The 25,294-nt window shown below is 36.4% G+C and overlaps 1 protein-coding gene and 1 long non-coding RNA gene across 17 annotated transcripts in view; both read right to left on the bottom strand.

The window, feature by feature from the left end:
* The window catches only part of LOC127868617 (rap guanine nucleotide exchange factor 6-like), a 123,365-nt gene that overhangs the window by 25,298 nt on the left and 72,773 nt on the right, over positions 1–25,294 (bottom strand). For 13 of the 16 annotated variants that reach the window (XM_052410508.1, XM_052410505.1, XM_052410515.1 and 10 more), the window contains 10 exons: positions 18,333–18,479; positions 11,432–11,665; positions 7,724–7,828; positions 7,191–7,378; positions 6,421–6,538; positions 5,787–5,891; positions 3,846–4,118; positions 3,334–3,360; positions 776–883; positions 305–400 (listed from right to left, as the gene is read on the bottom strand). In XM_052410508.1, the coding sequence (XP_052266468.1) occupies positions 305–400; positions 776–883; positions 3,334–3,360; positions 3,846–4,118; positions 5,787–5,891; positions 6,421–6,538; positions 7,191–7,378; positions 7,724–7,828; positions 11,432–11,665; positions 18,333–18,479 (1,401 nt within the window). Of the gene's footprint in view, positions 1–304; positions 401–775; positions 884–3,333; positions 3,361–3,845; positions 4,119–5,786; positions 5,892–6,420; positions 6,539–7,190; positions 7,379–7,723; positions 7,829–11,431; positions 11,666–18,332; positions 18,480–19,618; positions 19,876–25,294 lie in introns of those variants that run through there. The other 3 variants (XM_052410519.1, XM_052410509.1, XM_052410518.1) reach the window with 2 other exon arrangements.
* LOC127868624 (uncharacterized) lies at positions 10,092–10,987 on the bottom strand. The gene is made up of 2 exons (XR_008044205.1): positions 10,354–10,987; positions 10,092–10,208 (listed from the first exon to the last, which is right to left on the bottom strand). It is a non-coding gene; the product is annotated as an uncharacterized LOC127868624 (long non-coding RNA).

Consider the following 25,294-nt stretch of genomic DNA (forward strand, 5'->3'; position numbering starts at 1 on the left):
TACAAGTTGCTGCTCAAAAGAGGTACGGTGGAAAGCTGGACCAGTATGGCAACATTTTCCTACAATAATCAAATCTTGAGAATTTCTTATTCCCAGACTCGTTAATTAGGTTTTTAAGCATAGTCTAATAAATTAACATTAAGTATTTTCCAAAAAACATTAAACTATGATCAATTTTATAGAGTATTTTCGAAAATACATAACATTTCGATAATTTTGCACATTTTTAATGTTGACCTACCTAAAGGGCAGGCAGATGGACACCAAAAAGAGCATGCTTATACTTTAGAGATTGCTGTGATACCTGATCGCCCCGCTTAAGGCCGGCATCGTACGCCTTGGAATCCTTCTCTACCTTCTTGATGAAGATCCCACTGTTCCATTCTTGACCTCCTAACACCTGAGGGAACAAAAGAGCAAACATGTAGAAAACATCATGTGCCTCTATATACATGAAATCCAAGAGTTGAAGAGTTACTAGTATTAACTTAATTGCTGAGTATATTTTTATGCTCAGTTTACAATAGAAAATACTCCAGAATAAAATCATAACTGGTCGATAATAAATTGTTAGTGCTCTTCTTGTATAAGCACTTATAAAGTTTATAAGTTTGAAGTTGTCAATTTATTACAGATACTGAAATCTTAAAGGTTTCAATTTGACTTAAAATAAGCAATGAATGGTAAATAACTGTCTATTTGGTTAAAAGTACAACATTTCAGTTGAATTAAATATAAATTATAATTTCAACAAAAAATAATGTAAATGTTTTACCTGAAAGTAGAGTATCTCATCCCTGGTGGCCCTGGTTAAGGTCACAGTTCGAGGTCGCGCCTTACTGGCACAGGCAAGGTTGAGAAGTCGTAACTGGCCTTTCATTTGCTGAAATTCACAATAATTGTATTAGGTAATGTTTTCTTCATGAACACTTCATGATCACTTGCAATAATTAAGGATTACCAGATTAATTCTATGACTTTTTTTACCTTCAAGTAATGAACATATACAAAGATACAATATCTGATTCTCTGTATTTTAATCAGGGAAAAACTTCAATCAAAATAAAAAATACTTCATTTTTTAACTATAATTAAAAATACTGTGCCTTTGTAATGCAGTATATTATACTATGTTGCATTATTCTGCATAGCAGCATAACAAAACAAACACCTCATTTTTACTGAATATTTGTATAGAACCATCCCTAATTATATATGAACTGGTCTCTGGAAAAAAATGGGCTTACAGCATGTCAGCATTGTTTAATCAAGGGCATCACTTTCAGCTTGTATGGAATTTTTGTTTTAAATGAAGCCTCTTCTAAAGGAAAATCCAGCTGAGGCCAAACGTGTCGTTCCTGACAATCCTGTGAGGACTGCACAGGCCATTTAGAGACGAAACTTTAGAGACCAGCTCATATCAAAGAAGATGATTAAAAATAAATAAAATACTAAAATGATTATTATTATTGACAAAATACAATCATAATTAACAATGCTGTTCTCCTAATGCTACAGGCATATTTCTTTTAATGACAACTGACAAACACATTAAGGATGACGTGCCAAAGCGTTGTTACCAATGAGAGCATCAATTCTTACCAGTTTTAAGTCAAACACAATGGGATTAATGAGCGTATGCTATTAATTGGATTCTCGAAAATAGTTAGCAATTATTTGAGGTGAATCTTATTGCAGAACAAAAATTGCCTGAAACACATCACATAGAATGCATAAAATAATAAAGACAAAACATAGCATTCTTTTTTTCACATTTTTAGTTAATAGCAATACAAATATGAATTACAAGTTGTAAAATAAAAAAACCCATAAGATTTGAACACATAAACAAATGCAAATACTGTACACATGTTACACAGACAAGAGAGCCCAAGGCCCTAGGTCACTCACCTAAGATTTTGGGAACTGAACTGTTCTAAGCAACTTTTTTGATGTTTCCAAAACCAATTTCGAAATTGGCTGAGATATCATTCAAACAAAGGATACCATTTTATCAACATTAAATGAAATATTCAACTTCTAGAGTGTTGCCATATAAAAAACTTGCACTCCCTGGTGGCCATGTTTTTTTTAACGACCACAACCATTTTCAAACTCTGAGGGGATATCATTAAAACAAGTATCCCCCAAAGTGGGGCCATTTTTGACCTAAGATGAACGTTTTTAACAAACTTGGTACAAAAACATCATATGATGTACACGCCAAATACCAAACCTATGGGTCTTCCATTTTCAGTGGAGGTTTTTCAAGTTTTCACCTTATACATATAAAGACAAGACCCTTGTTTATGAACACAATGCCCCCTTCAGCGCTTTGAAGCCGAAGAGCAGCTATTTTAGAGAAAATTCTAAGTTCAAGGCCCATAACTGTGACAAAAATCAATGGTCCGGAAGGAAACTCACACTTCATCTGTAAGTCATGTAGGTATACTCAAACACCCCAAAATCAGCTGAATATCTGAAAGCGTTTCATAAAAAACCCTCCGGAAACTGGTAAGCCAGAAAGACAGAAAGTCTGACTGTTATATGCCACCCTACTAGGGCCATAAAAGCAAGTTACCAACAAGGCGGGGAAAATGTCCACCCCAGCGGCTGATTTGAACCAACTAAGTAGAGGACCAAAATAAAATGTTACATGCCAATAAATTTTGAAGAGATGATTTTTTATTTTTTATACTGAGAAGGGAAAAAAGTTTCACCCAGGGTGGGGCCAGTCAACAGCCATGTTTTTTTACATGCCAATTTTTCAAATCCGTGTTCCTTATGGCAAACAAGTAACCTATAGGGGGGGGGGGGGGGGGGGGGGGGGGGGGGCGCATTATTTGAACAAACTTCGAAGAGAGCCACAATAAGATTTTACTTGCTGTAAACAATCCTCCTAATGCAGACATTTTTTTAAAGACCAGATTTCTGCCTATGTATTCCAATGGTCGCAATGAACTTAAACAATTCGAAAAACTGTGAAAGAGAGCCACACAAGAATCTTGCATGTGAAACCTAGGCAGGTTTCACAGAAAAAAGTTTATGCATGCACACATTCACGCAAGCATGCACTTACGGGACGGCGGACAAAACAGTATCCAAACAGCTCCCCCCATAAGCACTATGTGCTCAGGTGAGCTAAAAACGCCAGCTGACCAAATATACAGTATTTACTTCAAGAGTTCCTCTACAATTCTTTCATGCCAACAAATTCATCATGCTACATTTGAAAGAGAAGTCCCAACAAGGGAGCATTGATTAGTGTGACCTAAACATAGTTCCTCACTGTAGGGAGTTAGCAATGCTGGGATCATGGCAATCCATACTTACTGATCTTGTGCACTTGTCCATATTTTGCTAAAATACCCACAGATACTTTACATTTTATACATTTACATGGTATGCTTAACCAAAAGTAAGCTCTTATTGTTTAATATATCTACATGTATAAGAACATACGTGCCAAATAAATACTCAATTGATATAATCATCTGTCATATAGAGTAAAAATGAGTGCTATTTCAAAATCAAACAACTTTGGATGCATTTATATTTCACTGGCAAAGAATATCACATGGTTGTACAATCCCTTTTATTAAATAATGGATCAAACAGATAAGAAAAGTTGCCTGAGTTTGAAGCTGATTACTTTTGTTTCAACATAATGCTAGCTATTTAAGCATAAGGCTTATTGAGACACCAGTGCATGTCTTAATTAGATATGTAGAATGACCCCAGAAATGGGATCCAACCTATGACCTCTCAAATACCATATATATTATGCCACTGAAACTATGACTTGTTAACTCTAGACTAGGCTACACTCCAGTACACAAACCTACCTCTCTCTCCATGAGATCTTCAAAGTGCTCCAGGAACTCGCACATGTCCGCGTTGGTCTCAAAGTCGTTGAAGTGGTTGTTGACCCAGAGCAGTACGACCCTGGTGACCTTGGCGCGGAGGTTGGGGTCCTCGAACCACTGGAGGAGCCTGTTGGTGAGGAGTGTGGGTGAGGGCAGGAAGGTGCGGTAGGTGAGCAGGAAGTCCTCCACGTAGGTGTTGTCCACCTGGCTGTGGTCCTCCACAAGGTGACGCATCAGGCTCTCGGCCGTGCCCTGCAAACAGCATGGACGCCAGTATCACACTGGGGAACATCAGTCAGACATAGGCATGTTTGTTAACCATTTTCTGCTCAAATATGCATTTTAAAACTTGTGTAGCCTGTTAGAAAATTAAAACTGATTAAAGACCTTACATAATAGATTCAAGTTTAAAAGGCTTCCTTCCATGCATAAGATCAAGCAAACAGCATAAAACCGGATCAGACTGAGAATCATTTGCAGGCTGTTTTAGTTTTATGCTGTTTGCCTATGAACATTTTCACTTTGCTTCTGAACTGGAAAGGGTGTAACAGGGTTGCAGTAAATTACAGTAGCATAAGACCATATGCCCTTGACCTGTCTGCGAAAAGCTCCTAAGTAAAATTTCAAGTCATATTTCATGCATATAATCATGTTAAAAAATATTGGAAAAATCAATGTTGTATAAATGCACATAATAAGAAAATCTACATAATTATGTTGATCAATTACCAGAGAAAACCCAACTAATCTTAAATTAACTGAAAATGAAGAGACAAGAAGAAAGGGAATCATAACATATTATGTTTTAAAAAATGTATTAGAATGCTCATTGAAAAGCTATGCTGATATTGGCAATACACTGATTATGACACTGATGAATATTTATTGCATTAGTAGCATGAAACGTTGCACTTAAGCATGTAGAATGTTAACAACTTATTAATGCTTATCAACCCAATTTACTCAAATATGCCAAAAAACAAGCACTGTTTTTCTCCACCCTTCACAGTTCATGTTCTACTAAACAAGATCATCACACAGGTAATATTCAAATCATCAAGATCCTTACAAATTTCATGTTCCAATCAACAAGATCCTAACACAGGTAATATTCCAATCAACACGATCCTCACACAGGTAATGTTCCAATCAACACGATCCTCACACAAGAAATGTTCAAATCAACAAGATCCTCACACAGGTAATGTTCCAATCAACAAGATCCCCACACAGGTAATATTCCAATCAACAAGATCCTCACACAGGTAATGTTCCAATCAACATGGTCCTCACACAGGTTATGTTCCAATCAACAAGATCCTCACACAGGTAATGTTCCAATCAACATGATCCTCACACAGGCAATGTTCCAATCAACAAGAACCTCAAACTGATTATTATCCAAATGAATAAGATCAAATTGAAAGTGTTGTGAGTACTACCAATAATTTAACTAATTAAAAAACCTAAATGGAGCACAATTTTACCATGAAAGGATACTTTGAATACCAAAACCATAAATAAAGTACTTTACATAGAAATGTTGATATTGGTATGTGAGGTACTGTATACATAACTTTTATTGTTGACTAATCTTAAATTGGTTGGACAAGTAAAATATTCCAGATAATATGTACTTAAGACTACCTTAAAAGTGGGTTTTACCGGACAGTCTGGTACACCAAAGTTGTAATGCAAGGAATGTGTACTAATTATAGCAATAAACAGAAACATCACCACTCTAACAATAATCAGATCCCTATAGGCAGATATATACTTCTAGTAAGCCCAATTATTTTCCTTATTTGTCAAATATCATGTTCCATAAGTTTCCATTTCCTAATCACTTAAATTCACCAAACTTAAGTTCATTTGAAAGTCAAGGAAGCTACTCGTTGTGTCAGTGAAAGCTAGGCATACCCGAATGACTATATGGCCTCTTCTGGTGCCCCCGTCAAAGACCCGTAACTCTGTCACTTGCACTAATTTGCCATCTTCAACATGGCGACGTGTGTTTTCTTCTCCCTGAAATATTTTATATTTGTTTGAAATTACAATAAGAGCTGTCTCCATTGGAAAACATATGCCCCCGAAAAACGCTTTTTCGAAACCTAAACACAGATTTCGAAACCTAATGGCAGACCCTAGGTTCAAGGTCAAGGTCAATAGGGTCAAAATTTGTGTGCGTATGGAAAGGCCTTGTCCATATATACATGCCTATCAAATATGAAGGTTACATCTGAAGCATCATAGAAGTTATGAGCATTTTTCGAAACCTAAACACAAAACTGTGATGGACAGACGGATGGACCGACAGACGGACAGTGCGATCACTATATGCCCACCTTCCGGTGATTAAAAAGCAAACTATTGTTGATCACATGAAAGTGCTTCAAAATTTCCACACAATTTTTAAAAACTTAATATAAGATGACACAAAAGCAGAAAGGCAGCAACCTTGAAAATAACCTTAAGCACTTTAAATTTGAATATTGTCTTTAGGCATTATCTCATCCTTGTGCATTAATATTTAAGTACAAGACAGATGGGTTACCTGATGCAAGATTTTGTAGTAGTCTGACTGTGCTATACACACAAACTGACAGTCATCCACTATTGTGTGCATTGTCCCCCTGTGTAACAGTTTCTCCATAGTTGGGGTGATGCCAAAACTGAAAAAAGATAATTAACACTAATTACATCCAGAATTCAAGTTTAGGTGAATTGTCTTAAAATCACTTTGGCCAAATATAGACAAGTATGTAATACATGTTTAAAAAAAAGGCAATTTTGCTTAATTTACTATTAAATTTCTGAACAGATACTGTGAAAATTTTATTTTAAAAAATTGGAGTCGAAAATTTTACCAAGAATCAACTGCCAATATAAACTCTTCAGAATACTTTGCCAATTTATATTCCACAGGCATACCTTAAATGTATTAATTACACAGCTATACCCCTTTTAACTGCTACGCTGGTAAGACAAAGAATTGTATGCATTTTTTACTTGTAAAAGTCATTGGTCACTTTCCTTAAATAAAGGACAATCTGATGGTAACAAGAATTCTACCATGATAATATCTCTGGTGTTCAATAATTATTGTTCCTATACCTAACTTAACCTTTTACCACTTAGATACGCATTTCAACACATCTGTTGTCCCTTAGAAAATTCAATTAAACTTTTCTTATAAGTTTCAAATTTTCAAAGCTTCATTTCCAACCCTTAGATACTGATGAGAAGCAAACAACATGGAATCTGCGAGTTACTATCAAGCTGTTCTGGTTTTATGCTGGTTGATTATAGCCACTTTCTAAGTACCTGTCCCCAAGGCCGAGATTCTGTGTTCCCTCCTCTGTTTCTATGGCGACCTGCCCGTTTAGGATGACTGACCAGGAGTCCAGCTCCTCTCCGTTCTTCATCACGATGGTTCCCGCCTTCTCAACCACTGCAAACACCATCACCGCGCACAGGGCCCGCCGCGTCGCCAGGGTCATATTTGCAAAAGCCTATGGTAACAGATTCAAAACAATTTCTTAATTTGAGTACTTAATTTGTTTTATTGTTGAATAAATTGCTTCTCTCCAAATCCAAAATAAACAACAATTTAAGAAATGTGTGTTAAGTATAGTTGTGGCTTTTGCTTCAATAGTAATATTAATAATCATCCACTATTTGCACGACAGAAAATAATTTAAGGCCAGATAAAAAATAATAAGTTTAATAATAATAAATCATGAAAAGTATACATTATCAACAATATAAAGAACAGTTATGTTGGACAAAAAGGGTGTGATAACACAAAACACTACAGTTTGAGTCATTATAAAGGTTTTAAATTATAAATTAAATACCCGGAAATGCTGCATGAAGTCCAATAGAACTTCAATATCGTCATCCTTCCTCTCTAAGGGGTCCTTCTCCAGACAGTCCCGTACCGTGTCCCGCACAGGCAGTGACTGAAATACGCCCACAACATGTCATGTAGCAACAACAAGGGATATGAGTTCAGGTGGTAAAAAGGATCACATTGCCATAAAAGCCAATTGTTCATCATTCTATTTGAAACTAAGTAAAGTAACAATATTTAAAAAAAATGCCATTTTACACTTTCTCTTGGAAAACACAGACAAAAAGGACAACCTGGACAATATGGACAATACAGACTTGCCAGGCAGGAAATGCCTATGTTAATGAGACTTGCCAGGCAGGAAATGCCTATGTTAATGAAAAAAATTCAAATCAAGCTGGCGTGTGTTTATGGTCATACAAAAGAATCCAACAAAAGCTGTTACGCCATAATATGTGGTGACTTTTTGTGTCTTTCAGTGCTGTATGTAAGCAGTTTGGGTTTGCAGTACACTTATGTGCAATTTTCTGTCATGAAACATTTGAATTCTTATTTTAAAATGCTGGGTTTGTTTTGTTCATGGACAAAGGGTGACATGAATGTCCAAACATTAACACGAAAGCCTGAATTCTATCAAGATGATGATTCATATAACCCGAGTTAATATAAATTGAAAATACTTAACATCATAACTTTCTCATGAGGGTTTTCCACTCCCTGATTTCTCAAAAACGCCTACAGTGAAAACTGGCCATTCATTAAAAAGCATTTGTTCCGTGCAAATAAGTAGAAACAATTGACTTTGTAAGTAACATATAAGGAAGTTATGGTAGTACTTACATAAAATTTCCCTGAACTGTTAGAGTCATACAGAAATCTTCAATGAGTAATTCAAAGTATCTTGAAAGACATGAGCATATTAACCAAGATTCACTTGACAAAAAGTGCCCTACATGTAAGTCATTATCATGACTACAATATCATGACTCTGTACAATTGCTTCAAAGTATAAACAACTTGTACCTGTCATCATTTCAAGGAATATATCATTCCCCTAAAAGTGAAAACCAATATACATTTGAGCTCTGCTATGAGTAATGTTTCCAGTTTAGCTTGTGCATAGGCTGCATTTTCCTTTCTGAGACACATCCTTTCAAAAAGTGAAAAGTGTTGTTTCTACTTAGCCTGTTCAGGCACATGCCTCAAGCTCAGTTTTCCCAGAGACTGATTCATTAAATATAGCGCACTTCCATTGACTAAACGGTACATTAAGTTCATCAAGATTGTTTGCAAAATAGCAGGGTCAAACTATCATTTTGACTCTGGTTGCCAGTACAGTCTGGGTCTCATTAGTGGACAGTGTGGCTCCTGACTAGACTTCGTGGATGCTCAGGCTGGCCTGGAGCTAGTCTGGACACATATGGCAAAAGGCCCATTTTGGCATGACATGGCTCACACAAGTTTTGTTATTCTAGTGGGAGACTAACTCATAGGCCCCTGTTTATTCCCACCCCTGAAAAAAGTGTGTTTAGTAAACATAATGAACCATAAGAAAGTTGCTATTAGGATTCTTAAACCAAATGCACCAACACTCAAAGATTTGACCATTCATCCTATACAATCATGAGACTTGGACTTGTAAAACTCTGGACAGCTTTTATAAGCAAAACTTAAATCTGAAAACACCCACATATTAAAATATAGTGAAGTGTTAATTCTAGTTATACAGATTGATTAAGCATTAAAACCCTCTGGTGGGAGTTACTGAGCAATAAGAGAGGGAATATGTAAAAAAAAAAGTGGAGCAAGTGTTCATACATGAACAGAATTTGGTACTTAGCAGAGCTGAATACTCTGCTTATTATTCTGACACACTCAAGTGCTTCCTATTTTGCACACTAACCAATCAGTACTACCACTTTGAATTTCATAGCTCAATATTAATATAATACTCAAACAGATATTCTTAATTGCTGGTAGTAAATCCTACGTAAAATCATTCCTAATTATCAAAGTACAAGAACTGTAACCAATTACGTCACTATATAAATTGTCACTTTCAAACTCAATCTTTACATTGGAAAACATATTTTAAACAAGGGCTGTTTGTAAAACATGCATGCCCCCCATATGGGCTGTCCGTTGCAGTGGCAGCCATTGTGTGAATACGATTTTTGTCACTGTGACCTTGACCTTTGACCTAGTGACCTGAAAATCAATAGGGGTCATCTGCGGGTCACGATCAATGTACCTATGAAGTGTCATGATCCTAGGCAAAAGTGTTCTTGAGTTATCATCCGAAAATCATTTTACTATTTCAGGTCACCGTGACCTTGACCTTTGACCTTGTGACCTCAAAATCAATGGGGTAATCTGCAAGTCATGATCAATCTACCTATGAGGTTTCATGATCCTAGGCGTATGCGTTCTTGAGTTATCATCCGAAAACCATTTTACTATTTCGGGTCACCGTGACCTTGACCTTTGACCTAGTGACCTCAAAATCAATAGGGGTCATCTGCGAGTCATGATCAATCTACCCATGAAGTTTCATGATCCTAGGCGTATGCGTTCTTGAGTTATCATCCGGAAACCATTTTACTATTTCGGGTCACCGTGACCTTGAGCTTTGACCTAGTGACCTCAAAATCAATAGGGGTCATCTGCAAGTCATGATCAATCTACCCATGAAGTTTCATGATCCTAGGTGAATGCGTTCTTGAGTTATCATTCAAAAACCATTTTACTATTTCTGGTCACCTTGACCTTGACCTTTGACCTAGTGACCTCAAAATCAATAGGGGTCATCTGCGAGTCATGATCAATGAACCTATGAAGTTTCATGATCCTAGGCCCAAGCGTTCTTGAGTTATCGTCTGACAACCACCTGGTGGACGGACCGACCGACAGACAGACCGACATGAGCAAAGCAATATACCCCCTCTTCTTCGAAGGGGGGCATAAATATATAAAACAAGCGATGTGTTTGTGAAACACTATGTCCCCATATTTTGACGTTTGACCTTGAAGGATGACCTTGACCTTTCACCACTCACAATGTGCAGCTCCATGAGATACACATGCATACCATATTCAAGTTGCTATCTTCAATATTGCAAAAGTGTACATTAAATTAGCGATTTTGACCCATATATTTGACCTTTGACCTTGAAGGATGACCTTGACTTTTCACAACTCAAAATGTGCAGCTCTATGAGATACACATGCATGTCAAATATGAAGTTGCTATCTTCAATATTGCAAAAGTTATTGCAAATGTTAAAGTTTGCACTAACACACAAAATAACCAACAAACCAACCAACAGACAGGGCAAAAACAATATGTCCCCCACTATAGTGGTGGGGGACATAAAACAATATGTCCCCCACTATAGTGGTGGGGGACATAAAAAGTATTCAACCAATGCAATGTGTTGCTATATTCAAGGAATGATGTAGAAACCCAAGACTTAGGCCATGACTGTTATGTGAAGTCCCAGATCAGCCTATGCAATTCACACAGTTTCACTTGACAGCGCTTTTTGTCTACAATGGATTAAATTTTTTACTTAAACTATTGATTCCAAAATTACAAAAAAGCAAATAATATTGACTGTGATTTGCAGTCAACTGTTTATATGTTCATGCTTTTGGTACAACCCAGCCAATAAGTACACTGTATATCTCCGCCCCTCAGCTATTCCCCTCCTACCTCAGTGCTCTCGCCAAACCCCTCCTCATCATCGGACTCAGGGTCCACGCCGCTCTCCTGCAGGTTCATGGGCAGGTCACAGTCTGCGCTCTCCCCGTCCTCAAGCGAGGATTGCATCATGTCTGAGCCCGAGTAGGCGCTAGAGGTGTCACTGGCCCGTGAACATCGCTTCAACAGCTGCTCGTTACGATACATATCACGGCCATTGTAGCCCACCTGAATGTCAGGGATTGTCTGAAACATGGGTAATGTGGGGTTGGTAAAATGTGTGAACAGAAATTAGCCAAAGAACGATATATTTATAGAACAGTTATGCATTAGATAATTTGTATATGCTGATAAAAAGCCATGATTTTCAAAGAGGAAAGAAGAAGTAGAAAATGTACAAAAAACAAAATTACTCCTAATATAAACGCATGGATTTCTTTTCTAATGAAGTTCAGAATATGCCTGTAATTCGAATATCATAGCTGTTAGATTAATTTAGGTAAAACGTTCTGCAATTAACACAAAATCCAAATTGAAAACAAACAAATCCTCATCAAAAGCAGATAGCATTTAAAGAAGCAGTAAATTTTATCTTGTTTCAACACTCTCAATTTCAAAGCTGCTTCCTAATTAACACTGATTTGATTAACAGACAGTTCATTGTTATCAAGACTCTACTGCCTGCCAGAATTATTCAGACATGTTGTATGTTCATATACTTTCTGGGTAATCCCCCCCCCCAAACAAACAAAAAATGCTGAGATATTTGTATTGTACAAGATTCATGACAAACATGCTCCTATTGAGCCCAGCGTGTTTATAGGGAGTAATAAAATGTTGCATGTTTTATGCAACATGTGCATGCATATATCTTGTTAATCTTTCCTTTAATCTATGCAACCACAAATTCAAAGGGCAGAATATGGAAACATTGTGCACACACCATTTTGTTGAAAACACACACACAATGATTACATATTAGATACAAAACAAATGTGAATTGGTGTGCTCTTCTAATACACGGAATATACAACTCATATCTGAATTGAAACATTTTGTAAGAAAGCTGTAAAGTACTTGTCATTTAATTACGAATCCTCATTATCAAGAAGATGAATTCTGCTCTCTTTATGGAATAACAAGTTTGTGGCATAATTACCAAGTATGGCCTCTAAAGGATACAGAATATCATTACTAACATCCTGACTATTTCAAGATGGGAAAAAGTTTCACACTTTACAATGTGTGTATAAAAAAATCTGAGCAAATTCCCCTCTAATGATAAAACAATTGACATCTCTCCAGGCAATGATCACTCCGCCCACTAAGTCACGTGGCTTAGTGGTTAGAAAACCTAGACAAGCTAGCACCAAAGTGGCTTCTTTGCCTATACATTGCCTATAGATTACGTGATATTCCGGATGATTTTTATGTACTTGTTGCACCTCCTATAACACTGGTAAAAGGGGTTTGTGTCATACATTTATTATGCAAAAAAATATGTGTTCATAAAGAAATTAAGCAATGTATTGAGGGTATTTCGGTACTTTAAGCATGCTCCCAAAGGCTTGCGCGCTTACCAATATCTAAACTGTTACTATGTGTAATGGTTTTTATTAATAATAATAATTTATATATGTAATTAATAATACATTAACACCTCTTCACTGGTATTTACCCATTTTATTTACGAAACTGCTAACGAAACATTTTGTCCACATGTATTTGACACAAATAGTGCTTTATAACTGGAATTACGCTCAAGCTTTACAAGCTTTATGACGCCAAGTGGGTATCAAAATCCCCCAGGTTATTACGTATTAAAGTGTTTTAGTAATATTAAATATTGCTTATAGGACATTTATCAATCATTTTCATTGAAAGTGCAGAACAACAAAACGGTGGCATCGATACGTTTTTATTAAAATAGTAACATAAAATAGTTTTCACTTGTTTCTGACATGAAAATCGATTGAAAACGTTGATTCCGTTAAGTTACGAATATTCCCTATAAGTTTACATGTACACGTGATATAATTCATACTTAATTATTCTTTTATGACATTTTCAATTTCTGAAATAAATAAATTTCTTTAAAGGGGATTTTGGTAATTCTACACATGGAAGCTTAACACTGGCACTTGTCAAGACCACATTTCCGCGATGGAAACTATAAATTTTTTATATTCCTCTAACTTATTTATCTGGATACCGACTGTCCGAGTAACATACATGTAAACCTTATTTACACCGTTTCTTTATATTTAATTTCCTATTTTTTCGAACAAAATAAACAAAACTTGTTGAATTAAATGAGTACGAGGCATTCAGCTTGTCTAGAAAATGGCGGACGGGTCATAAGCAACTCGCACCATTTATCGATCGCTAATTGTTCATTCCATATTTAGATAAGAATCTGATTGACAGTTGGCGAGATATAAATTCTCTTGGGCATTTTGTTCTTACTACCAGAATGAGCTACTAGTTGTAGACCTGGTTTTGATTGCAAGTGAGATATGAGCTCCTCTCTGGGAATAACGCATGTGCATAAAGTGTCGACCCATATTAGCCTGTGCAGTCTGCGTGCATAAAGTGTCGACCCATATTAGCCTGTGCAGCCTGCGTGCATAAAGTGTCGATCCATATTAGCCTGTGCAGCCTGATGTGCATAAAGTGTCGACCCATATTAGCCTGTGCAGCCTGATGTGCATAAAGTGTCGACCCATATTAGCCTGTGCAGCCTGATGTGCATAAAGTGTCCACCCATATTAGCCTGTGCAGCCTGATGTGCATAAAGTGTCGACCCATATTAGCCTGTGCAGCCTGCGTGCATAAAGTGTCGATCCATATTAGCCTGTGCAGCCTGATGTGCATAAAGTGTCGACCCATATTAGCCTGTGCAGCCTGATGTGCATAAAGTGTCCACCCATATTAGCCTGTGCAGCCTGATGTGCATAAAGTGTCCACCCACATTAGCCTGTGCAGCCTGATGTGCATAAAGTCTCGACCCATATTAGCCTGTGCAGCCTGATGTGCACAAAGTGTCCACCCATATTAGCCTGTGCAGCCTGATGTGCATTAAGTGTCGACCCATATTAGCCTGTGCAGCCTGATGTGCATGAAGTGTCCACCCATATTAGCCTGTGCAGCCTGATGTGCATAAAGTATCGACCCATATTAGCCTGTGCAGCCTGATGTGCATGAAGTGTCCACCCATATTAGCCTGTGCAGCCTGATGTGCATAAAGTATCGACCCATATTAGCCTGTGCAGCCTGATGTGCATAAAGTGTCCACCCATATTAGCCTGTGCAGCCTGCAAAGGCGAATCTGGGATGAACTTTTCATCCTAGACTGGATTTTCATATAGAAGTGACTTTTAAACAAAAAATGCCATAAAAGCGGAAAGTGTTGTCCTTGATAAGCCTGCACAGACTTCACAGGCTAATCTGGACCGGACCTTTAAGCACATACATTAATCACAGTTTTCCCAGAGTGCCACACATATGCTTTCTGCAAATGTGCATCTGCAGAAACTGTGAAAACTGTTTGGCACAAGATAACAGTATTCTTCATTTTATTTGTCTGGCTTCAACATGTTAATGACGAGTTAATATAGGCTAGACTTTAGCAGAATATATCTGCATAATTTTTTAATGATGGAGTTATAAAAACAAAGAAACCATTGAGATACATGATCGAAACAAGATGTGTTTGTGAAACACAATGTCCCCCTATATGACTTTTGACCTTGTAGAATGACCTTTACCTTGACCCTTCACCACTCAAAATGTGCAGCTCCATGAGATACACATGCATTTCAAATATAAAATTGCTAGCTTCAATATTGCAGAAGTGACATTACATGAGCAATTTTGACCCATATATTTGACCTTGAAGGATGACCTTGACCTTTCTCCACTAAAAATGTGCAGCTCCATGAGATACACATGCATGCCAAATATCAAGTTGCTATCTTCAATATTGCAAAAGTATTCATAAAATTAGCAATTTGGGCCACATATATTTGACCTCTGACCTTGAAGGATGACCTTGACCTTGACCTTTCACCACTCAAAATGTGCATCTCCATGAGATACACATGCATGCCAAATATCAAGTTGCTATCTTCAATATTGAAAAAGTACTCATAAAATGAGCGATTTTGGCCACATATATTTGACATCTGACCTTGAAGGATGACCTTGACCTTTCACCACTCAAAATGTGCAGCTCTATGAGATACACATGCATGCCAAATATCAAGTTGCTATCTTGAATATTGAAATACTGCAAAAGTGTACATTAAATGAGCGATTTTGACCATAAATTTGACCTTTGACCTTCAAGGATGACCTTGACCTTTCACCACTCAAAATGTGCAGCTCCATGAGATACATGTGCATGCCAAATATCAAGTTGCTATCTTCAATATTGCAAAAGTTATTGCAAATGTTAAAGTTGGCGCAAACCAACCAACCAACCAACAGACCAACCAACAGACCAACAGACAAGGCAAAAACAATATGTCCCCCACTACTATAGTGATGGACATAAAAAACAAACATTATAAAGACAAAATACTATCAGGGAGGGTAGCCAATTAAGCATTAAAGGAGGTCCAATGGAAAATGTATGCCATGACTGTAAATGTGATTGCCTTCATTTATGTGATTCTTTTCTTTAATGTGATTGTTACCATATGTCAAACAAAACTCATTTAACATATCGGCCATGAAACATCAAGTATCACTTCACAATTAAGTAGTTAACTCTCAAAAGCAAAAGGCTTCTTGCTGTCCTATCTTGACAGAAAAGACAACTCACAAAGCAATGACCTATGAGATAGTTTACTTCATACACCATCCCTCAAAATTACAAAATATCACTTTCCAGTAAATCTGGTCTGGCAGCTAGTAATGATAATAAGGGATATTGTGTATTGAGAAAGGTTTCCTTAGCTGATTACCTTGATAAGCTCTGATAAACACTCAAACATCACGAAAAATGTCTGCTGGAAATTTGACAACACCAAGGTCTTTGTGCTCCAGAAAGTAAGGCTAAATGACATTATTATCACATTAATCTGATGGTATGTCAAGCATGACTGCAAGTTCCAGGGTGCAAATCGAGAAAGAAATGTGGAACACACTTAGAACATCATAATTTCTTATGAACTGCATGCCTTCTAGTACAATATGCACAGAGGTTATGCTGTGCCAGGACTATATTAAATTCAGATAAATGTATATGAACCACAATATTTATTCTGAAGCAGTGATTCTGAAGAAAAATAATATGATAGGAGTCACAATCTTCACCAGACACTAAACCATTATTATAACTGACTAACTGGGATCACAGAACTTAATTGTTTACTTTTATGTGACATGTAATTTCTCATAGATTCAAACAATGATAAGAATTATGCCTGTAAAACTATTTCTGATTTTGATTTATCAATGATATAAGCAAAATATGATAGTTGTGTATTAAATTGTAACACTTGCGTCTTTAATGTTTTTTACATGTTCTTCAAGTGCTGAATTTTCACAGGAAACAGCAATATTAATTGGTTTGTTATTACAAAGACACACCCAAAGATATGAGTGATAAAAGCATGTTTTTATTAAAAAATAAAACATGGCTCTGATTTTTTTCCGATAAGTTGAAATAACAGATCTGTCTGCCATCATAATTTAATAACAAATGTGTCTTAGAATGCAACACTGAGGATTCTTAACTGCTGAATGCCATTTTGCAGATACATGTATGTGTAAAGCATAGTACAATTACATCAATGCAGCAAGCAATTAAAAAGAGTTTTTCTTTTTTGTCTTATAATTGCTGAAATAGGTGCCGTGTCATGTGAAGATATGTATCATACAATAGGAGTCTTGCTCAATTGCGCAGGCTTGTCAAAAGCAGAAAGGGTAGCTCCTGACAGGACTGATTCACAGGTACACAGGCAGTTATATGGCTTAAGACCTATTTCCGTGTGACGTAGCTCAAATGTAGTTCAATGGTATAAGTAGTAAAACAGTGTTTCATATAAAATGATTTTAACAACAGCATTACACTCTTAATACCTAGATTCAGATAATTGTCTAATACCCCTTGACCCTACTTTGAAACAAGATGTGTTTGTGAAACACAATGTCCCCCTATATGATGTTTGACCTTGAAGGATGACCTTGACCTTGTAAAGGATGACCTTGACCTTGACCTTTCACCACTCAAAATGTGCAGCTCCATGAGATACACATGCATGCCAAATATCAAGTTGCTATCTTCAATATTGCAAATGTATTCATAAAATAAGCAATTTGGGCCACATATATTTGACCTCTGACCTTGAAGGATGACCTTGACCTTAGCCTTTCACCACTCAAAATGTGCAGCTCCATGAGATGCACATGCATGCCAAATATCAAGTTGCTATCTTCAATATTGCAAAAGTATTTATAAAACAAGCGATTTGGGCCACATATATTTAACCTCTGACCTTGAAGGATGACCTTGACCTTGACCTTTCACCACTCAAAATGTGCAGCTCCATGAGATACACATGCATGCCAAATATCAAGTTGCTATCTTCAATATTGCAAAAGTATTCATAAAATGAGCGATTTTGGCCACATATATTTGACCTCTGACCTTGAAGGATGACCTTGACCTTTCACCACTCAAAATGTGCAGCTTCATGAGATACACATGCATGCCAAATATAAAGTTGCTATCTTCAATATAGCAAAAGTTATTGCAAAATGTTAAAGTTGGCGCAAACAGACAGACAGACCAACGGACCAACAGACCAACAGACAGACAGGGCAAAAACAATATGTCCCCCACTATTATAGTGGGGGACATAAAAATTAAAAAATCTACAAAATAATAACCTGAAGCAGTTATTACCTGTTCTGAGAAGCCTGAAGTGTCTGAGTTCATACGGCGCATGTGTGAGTCGTCATGGGTGTCATACGGTAGTCGATCAAGACTCATGTTAATGCATGGGGCCATACGAGACCCAGGTTTCATCACCTGTACATCCGGGTAGTCAATCTAAAACAACAACAATAGTACTTAAACATTATTGCATGACACCAGTTTGTAAGAGTTTTAGCTTCTGGTCCCATACCTTTTATAATTCTAAATACAAAATTGGGTGGTCCTTTACCCTTTAAACTTTAGCTCCCATACATCAGGGCCCAGCTTTATGTTGAAACTTGAGGGAAAAGTGATTTCAAGAAGTGGTTTCTGTTGAACGTTTTATCAACTATTCGCTTGTTTTATATTCATGCCCATCATTATTAATCAGAAACAACTCATATTTTGGCAGTTTCCGCGAAAACATTAACGAATATAAACATACTCACTTAAGTGTTAATGTTGTGTAATTAGTGCATTTGAATTTAATTAAGACATTATCAGTCTATTTCTGGCTCAAATCATCAAAAGGAGTAGAGATCACTTCTCCTTCATGTTATTAGAGGGAGAAATTAATATGTCCAGGGAGAAGTTATCTCCCATGTCTCCCTCACCACTGAGCCCTGATCAACGTTATCAATGCAGTTCTCAATATAAAATTCAGTGTTTTTTAACTCTTTCAGCTTCTGCATATACATCTTTTGAAATTCCTTGTTCAAAAGTCTTATGCTTCTGTCAAAATCATCACTCAAATATCTGAATCTCTCATAAAGTCATATTTCACACTTAATAATTTAGAAAGGAAATGCTTGTGACTAGTTATAAATATAGTCCTACCAGCAACTTATTGTACATAATGACCATGTTCAAGATGTTCAAGGCAGGTTCTTAGCAATGACTAAATGAGTCTATATCTTTAATATGTTTAGCCCATTCAAACCACCTCCTTTGAAAACATATTTGTATTCATCTTTTTTCTTACAACATACTGAGTGTATCTCTCTCAAAAATAATTGACAAAAATATGTTAATAAGAAATGAAAATACTATAAACTGGCAATCTTGTGCATATTCGAAAGTTCTTAAAATATTCACATAATTATACCCTTTGTAAGCCTTGTAATAAACATTTCTGCAATATGTAGAGATTACGAGCAGTGTTGTATTATTATGCGCCTAACTTGTCATATACATGTAACAATGTTCATTGATAAGCATATGAGTGTAAAACCACAAAGAGGAAGACATACTGTATATGTATACCAGCCACTTACATTATATCCAGATGTATTTCAAGAATATCAAATGCCATATAATATACTCAAAATCCAGCTCATTAAAACTTCCTGTTTATCCAGACTGGCCAATATTTACAAGATCCCACTATAAAATCTCCACACCATAAACCAACTTGAACTTCCAGACTCCAGCCTCTCACAAACACCAATATCTAATATTCTTGTAAAATACAGGCAGTTTCCTACCAATTTGCTTGGTAATCATAGAATATAAATTCTTGTTAGATGCTTCTTCTGACATAGCCTGATTTGTTCAATGGATATTTCAAACAAGCACACCCTTAGGCTCTTCTTGTAGAATCAAGCACAGTTGCACATTTCAGTTAGCCCTACAGTCATCTGCTAACTATTACAGCTCAATCCAAAGCTTGTAACTAAAAACAGTGAATGTTGCAATAAAATCCCAATAACAACTCATTTGTAACAGCTAGAAAAATAAAAATAAAGGCACTCCTTGAACAATACAAGCAAACTTGGTTACTTGCAATCTCCAAGCAGCGATAAATAAATGCATGTTGAATATCTCTAGCAAAATCTACTTCTTAAAAATTGGATCCGGAAAACAGGCAGCAACTTGACTACTTCACCAGACACATGTATACTTCACGAAAGACAGCATGTCAACAAGAAAAAAGCACACGCTAAGGCACTTGGAAAGAGACACAAAATCCAGTGAATGGCAGATGTGCCCAATGGGTAATCCAGATAGACTGCAAGTAGGGACTTCTCAGGCAGAGGTCTCTTATATGCCACACAATTTTGGTGTAAACTTAAGAAACAAACATATGTTACAGGCACTATTCTGCACCTTCAGACATAAATAAGGCACACAATTGTGCTTGTAGGTATATCTTTCTTGTTCCTTTAGATCCATATGACATGTCATACACTTGTGCAGTTTATACTCAGGTCCTGACAGGTGTAACAAGGGTGGGGGGTCAAGGAACACATATATAACCTGCCTTCCTGACATGGCCTGCATGCCAGTGCAGCTGATGTTAACTGCTGGAAGAATCAATAATGGCCTTCAAATATGTGCATGCTGTTTAATGGGAGACTTTACCTTAGTGTAGCTGTCATGCATTTCAGCCTCACTCTGTGAAAACTGGGCTTAATGCATGTGCATAGTCATCCATATTAGCCTTGGAAGTCCGCACAGGCTTATAAGGGACGAAACTTTCCAATAAGCTAAAATCCAGCTAAAGCAGAAAGGGTTGTGCCTAATCTGAGAGACCATTTAACTCATATGCATTAAGCCTTGTTTTCCCAGAGCCTGGCTCATTTACTGGAGAAAAGAGCCAAGCAAATGAGTCGTATTCTGAGAAAACTGGGCATAATGCATGAGTGTAAAGTGTCGTCCCAGATTAGCCTCTGCAGTATGCACAGGCTAATCAGGGACGACACTTTCCGCTTTTATGACATTTTTTGTTTAAATGTAGTTTCTTCTTAGCAAAAATCCAATGCGAACTGCACAGGCTAATCTGGGACAACACTTTACGCACATGCATTATGCCCAGTTTTCTCAGAATACGACTCAAATATTCACAAATGACATAACTTTGAAACTGTATAGATTGCATGACCTATACAATCATGTTTATTTCCTGTTATACAAAGTATTGGAAACCTAACACTTATTCTTAATGATGCTATTGTTTCGCAAAAGTGAGGCATTGTATGATATTGCTGTATGCATAATATTGACCTAAACGAGGAAATAGCTTCAATACACAGGCCATGCGCACAATTAGTCACTGATAAATAAGAACACATGGACAGCATACTCTTCTAGAAATTTAGAAGAATACCAATATTAGTGAATAGAAGCCCAACTCAATTTTGAAGTGTGTCTGAATATGTCTGCTATATTATATGATAAACAAGCAAATTCATTGAATTGATATCCCCCGCCAATATGCTTCTGAACACAAAAGTGTTATATTTGATACAAGATTCAAAGGTCCATAACTGCGTTATTATCCGATGGCAAACAATGCCATTTGGCGTGCATCATCCTCTTTATATATATATATATATATATATATATTATATACTCATAAAAGTTTCAATGAAATCCCCCAAAGCACTTCCAAGATATGGCTCCGGACACAAAAATGCCGGACGGACAGATGGACGGACGGAAAGACAGACAAATGCCAAAACATTATCCCTCCGCCTCTGGGGATAATAATATCAATGTCTAGTCTGACATCTTTATTTTCACAGAGTTCAGGTAAAGATTGCTGATGTCCGTTATTCGGCGTCAGCTGAATACGCCAGCTTTTCACCTGAGCCTGACCTTTGTTAGCGTCCAATAGAACTCAAATAAAACTTCCCGCGGCCAAGTACAGATGAATACACTTCATTGACTGCATTGGCTGATTTGATAATACCACTAGAACATTGGAAACATGTCCGCGTCTTTGTAACACTGTTTTACTGCGTGTTCAGCATGAAACAGTTTTATCTCTAATAAAAAGGCTTTATAGATAGAACAGTTTTACACTCAATCTCGACATCAATACAGTTTGTGCGTACATCTTTTATTTTCAGACGATTTTCAGCGCGAGAACGTTGTGTACTTAAAGGCCATGTTCTCATATTTAGTACTGACTTCCATATTCCTGTCAACATGTTATATGTAAAAGTATAAAGAGCAGTGGAAGCGATGCCTCACTTTAATGTGTTGCATTTCAACCCGCGAGGTATAAGGGGTCAGTTCGCGGTTAGTGTGTTTGAATGTCAGAGTTTATATACAGATCAGACCTTCTGTGCTGTTCGGAGTTCGCGGTCAGTTATATAATAGTTATATAATAAAGACGCTATAGCGTGAACTAGGTGAACCGGAATTTTGTTTACCACCAGAAAGATGTGAAATGAAGATATCCAGCGATATTATTTTATGGCATGTCAATAATAGATTCTTAATGTGTTTTCAACAATACCATGATAAATATTATTTTTAATTAATTAACAAGAATTATTCCATCATATTTACTAATGTATTATTGCAGCATATTGACTAATGTATTAAGTATGAGCGCGATGATTCTCGATACTGTTAATAATCGAATCAAATACACGTAGCAATTCCCGATAAACCACTCAAACAGGTTTGTTCGAAGAACGCGCGTATACATATTTAAAATATGTACGGAGACTTCGCGTGTGGCCGGTTGACTTTGGTTTTCTTTTTTGTATCTATAGGTTTATGACCAGCAATATGTAATAATGTAAAATAAGCCGCGAAAACTCCGCGTAACATCCCGTACTGCGTTTGATGCAGCTAAAAACTGCACAGAAAAAGATATTATCTATCCTTGATCTCATTCATTTAAATCTTTACCTTCCATAAACTCCAACCACAATCAACGCCGTATATCTTTTTTAAAGATATTTCTTGTTTTAAGATTGTCTGTTATTGATGCCAGCTATTGGTGTTCATTGATACTCTATAAAAACTTTAGGTATTTTGATTTGGCATGTCAGAATGAAACTGATTTCAAGGTAAATCGAAGGCAAAACATGACCAACAAGAATAGCAAGCTATTCAAGGACATTATGTGACCAACAAAACATTACTCAAGAGAAAGCGTCCAAACTAAAGCTTATCAACAATCACAAGAAACGATTCTTAAATCTCAGTGATTTCATTCCAGGCAGAAAATGCATATAAGTAGTTACATCATTAATAACTACTTCTGTTTACAATCTTAACACACCCTTTAAAAGAGCTTGTATCTTATCACTAACCAGCTGTGAATCTGATCAGGTTAAAATCCACTAAAATATTATGTCTCAGAGAAATACTTCAGTAGGACAGTAAATACAGTACGTCATGTTCTGTGGAGAATATAATTCATTTATCATCCTGGATTTTTTGTATACTTTGCAAGATTGAATAAGAACAAACAGTGGCATTTCAACGTTATTATTAATGCTGCACTTGAACCTACATATGTCATAGTAATGACACATCAGATTTAGCTAATCCAGATATGCTTCAAATACATATTTGAGGTGAATATCCACTTACTTAGTTACTACTGACATAATGACCAAATTATTATTAGTACAATAAAAACTAAATCATTTACAGATACTAAATTTTGTGACAAAGTCCTTAAGTACAAGAATACCACATACTGTATTGGGCTTTTCCATCAGGGAATAAGCTATTAACCCCCTCCTATGTCATCAGCAGTAAAGAATACTGGTGTAGAATGTGAAACCACATGCCCGAATACCACAAGTTGAAGACAGACCCTTATGTACATTGCGACCATTGCAAATAACATAACATGTGTCATTGCCCTAGCACTCGTTTAACCATTTAACCAGAATTCCGTGTAAAATCAATGAAATATTGCTAAACTTCATCTATTTGTCAGCAAACAGACAAAGCTCACAAATTTTTCAATCTCATAATATGAAGAACATCTCACAATAAAATTACCTAGAACTGTCACTGTCATGCCTAAAATACCCCCCTTCCCCTTCACCACTTGCCATTTTGTTAAATGGCAATGGCAGTTAAGGTTTAAGAACTGGTTTCCAAACAATACAAGCTTTCTAGCAATAAAGTTTCATCTTGTTACCTTATAGTCAAGATTTCCTCTATTTAAGCATGAACATTAAATAGGGGCATGAATTCATGAAATTAGGAGTTATGGTTCTATTGCAGTTTACTTCCCCTCATTGAGATTCTGTTGTTGTATTTTCCGCTATATCAGTTGCATCTGTAAATAAGTCGCTTTTCCCCTTTTTCCAATTAAAAAAAAAAATTACTCCACAGACAAGACGCATCTAAATATAAGAATCAGATCAACTATCATTAAATATTCCCATGTATTCACACGTGTTCATCCTGAAATCCTTGAATTCTCTCAAATGTTTTATTTAAGATTAAATTTGCAAGTTCAAAGTTATGGCTCCTAAAGATTGATTGAGATTTCTCATCCAGCAATGGAAAATTCTTTGTCCCATTACAAAAATATAAAAGAGTATTATTGTGTTTAAAAAAAGAAGAGTTTTCTTCTATGTATAAACACATGTTAATCCCTTAATCAAAACATCGCAGCCTTCACACAATAAGTCAATAGATCTGCTGAGCATGTTTTCACAACAAACAGCACTTTATCCAGTTTTGTATGTATTATCAGTTTACACAGTGTATGCCACCCTCAACAACTGTCAGTCAAATTCTATTTAATAATCTTTATAGCAAGGGTACAATAAAATCACTTTTTCAATAACTACCTATCTGAAAAACCACACAACCTAGATTTGATATTAATTTAGTGAGCTTGTCAATTTCATATAATGTGCACAATAATTTTGTGGTACATATTAAGTTCGAATCCGATACCTCTTATTATTATCAACATGTTTTGGAAAAAAGTTATGTATAATATTAAGAACTGGCAATCACTCTAAATATGGAGGCAAAAGTTATGGCTCTTGTAAACTTCACATCCATCCTATGAGATATACCTTCCTATTAAGTTCCAATTTGACTCATATACACTGTTTTCAAGAAATGCTCATGACAAAATTTCAATATTATGAGGAACAACGCCAGAAAGTCAGCATGTCCAACGTTGAAAAGTGCATGAAAATGCCTCTTAAAAAGTTTTGGACTACCAACAGACA

The sequence above is a fragment of the Dreissena polymorpha genome, chromosome 2 (genome assembly GCF_020536995.1).
Source record: "Dreissena polymorpha isolate Duluth1 chromosome 2, UMN_Dpol_1.0, whole genome shotgun sequence".
In the NCBI taxonomy this organism is placed as follows: domain Eukaryota; kingdom Metazoa; phylum Mollusca; class Bivalvia; order Myida; family Dreissenidae; genus Dreissena; species Dreissena polymorpha.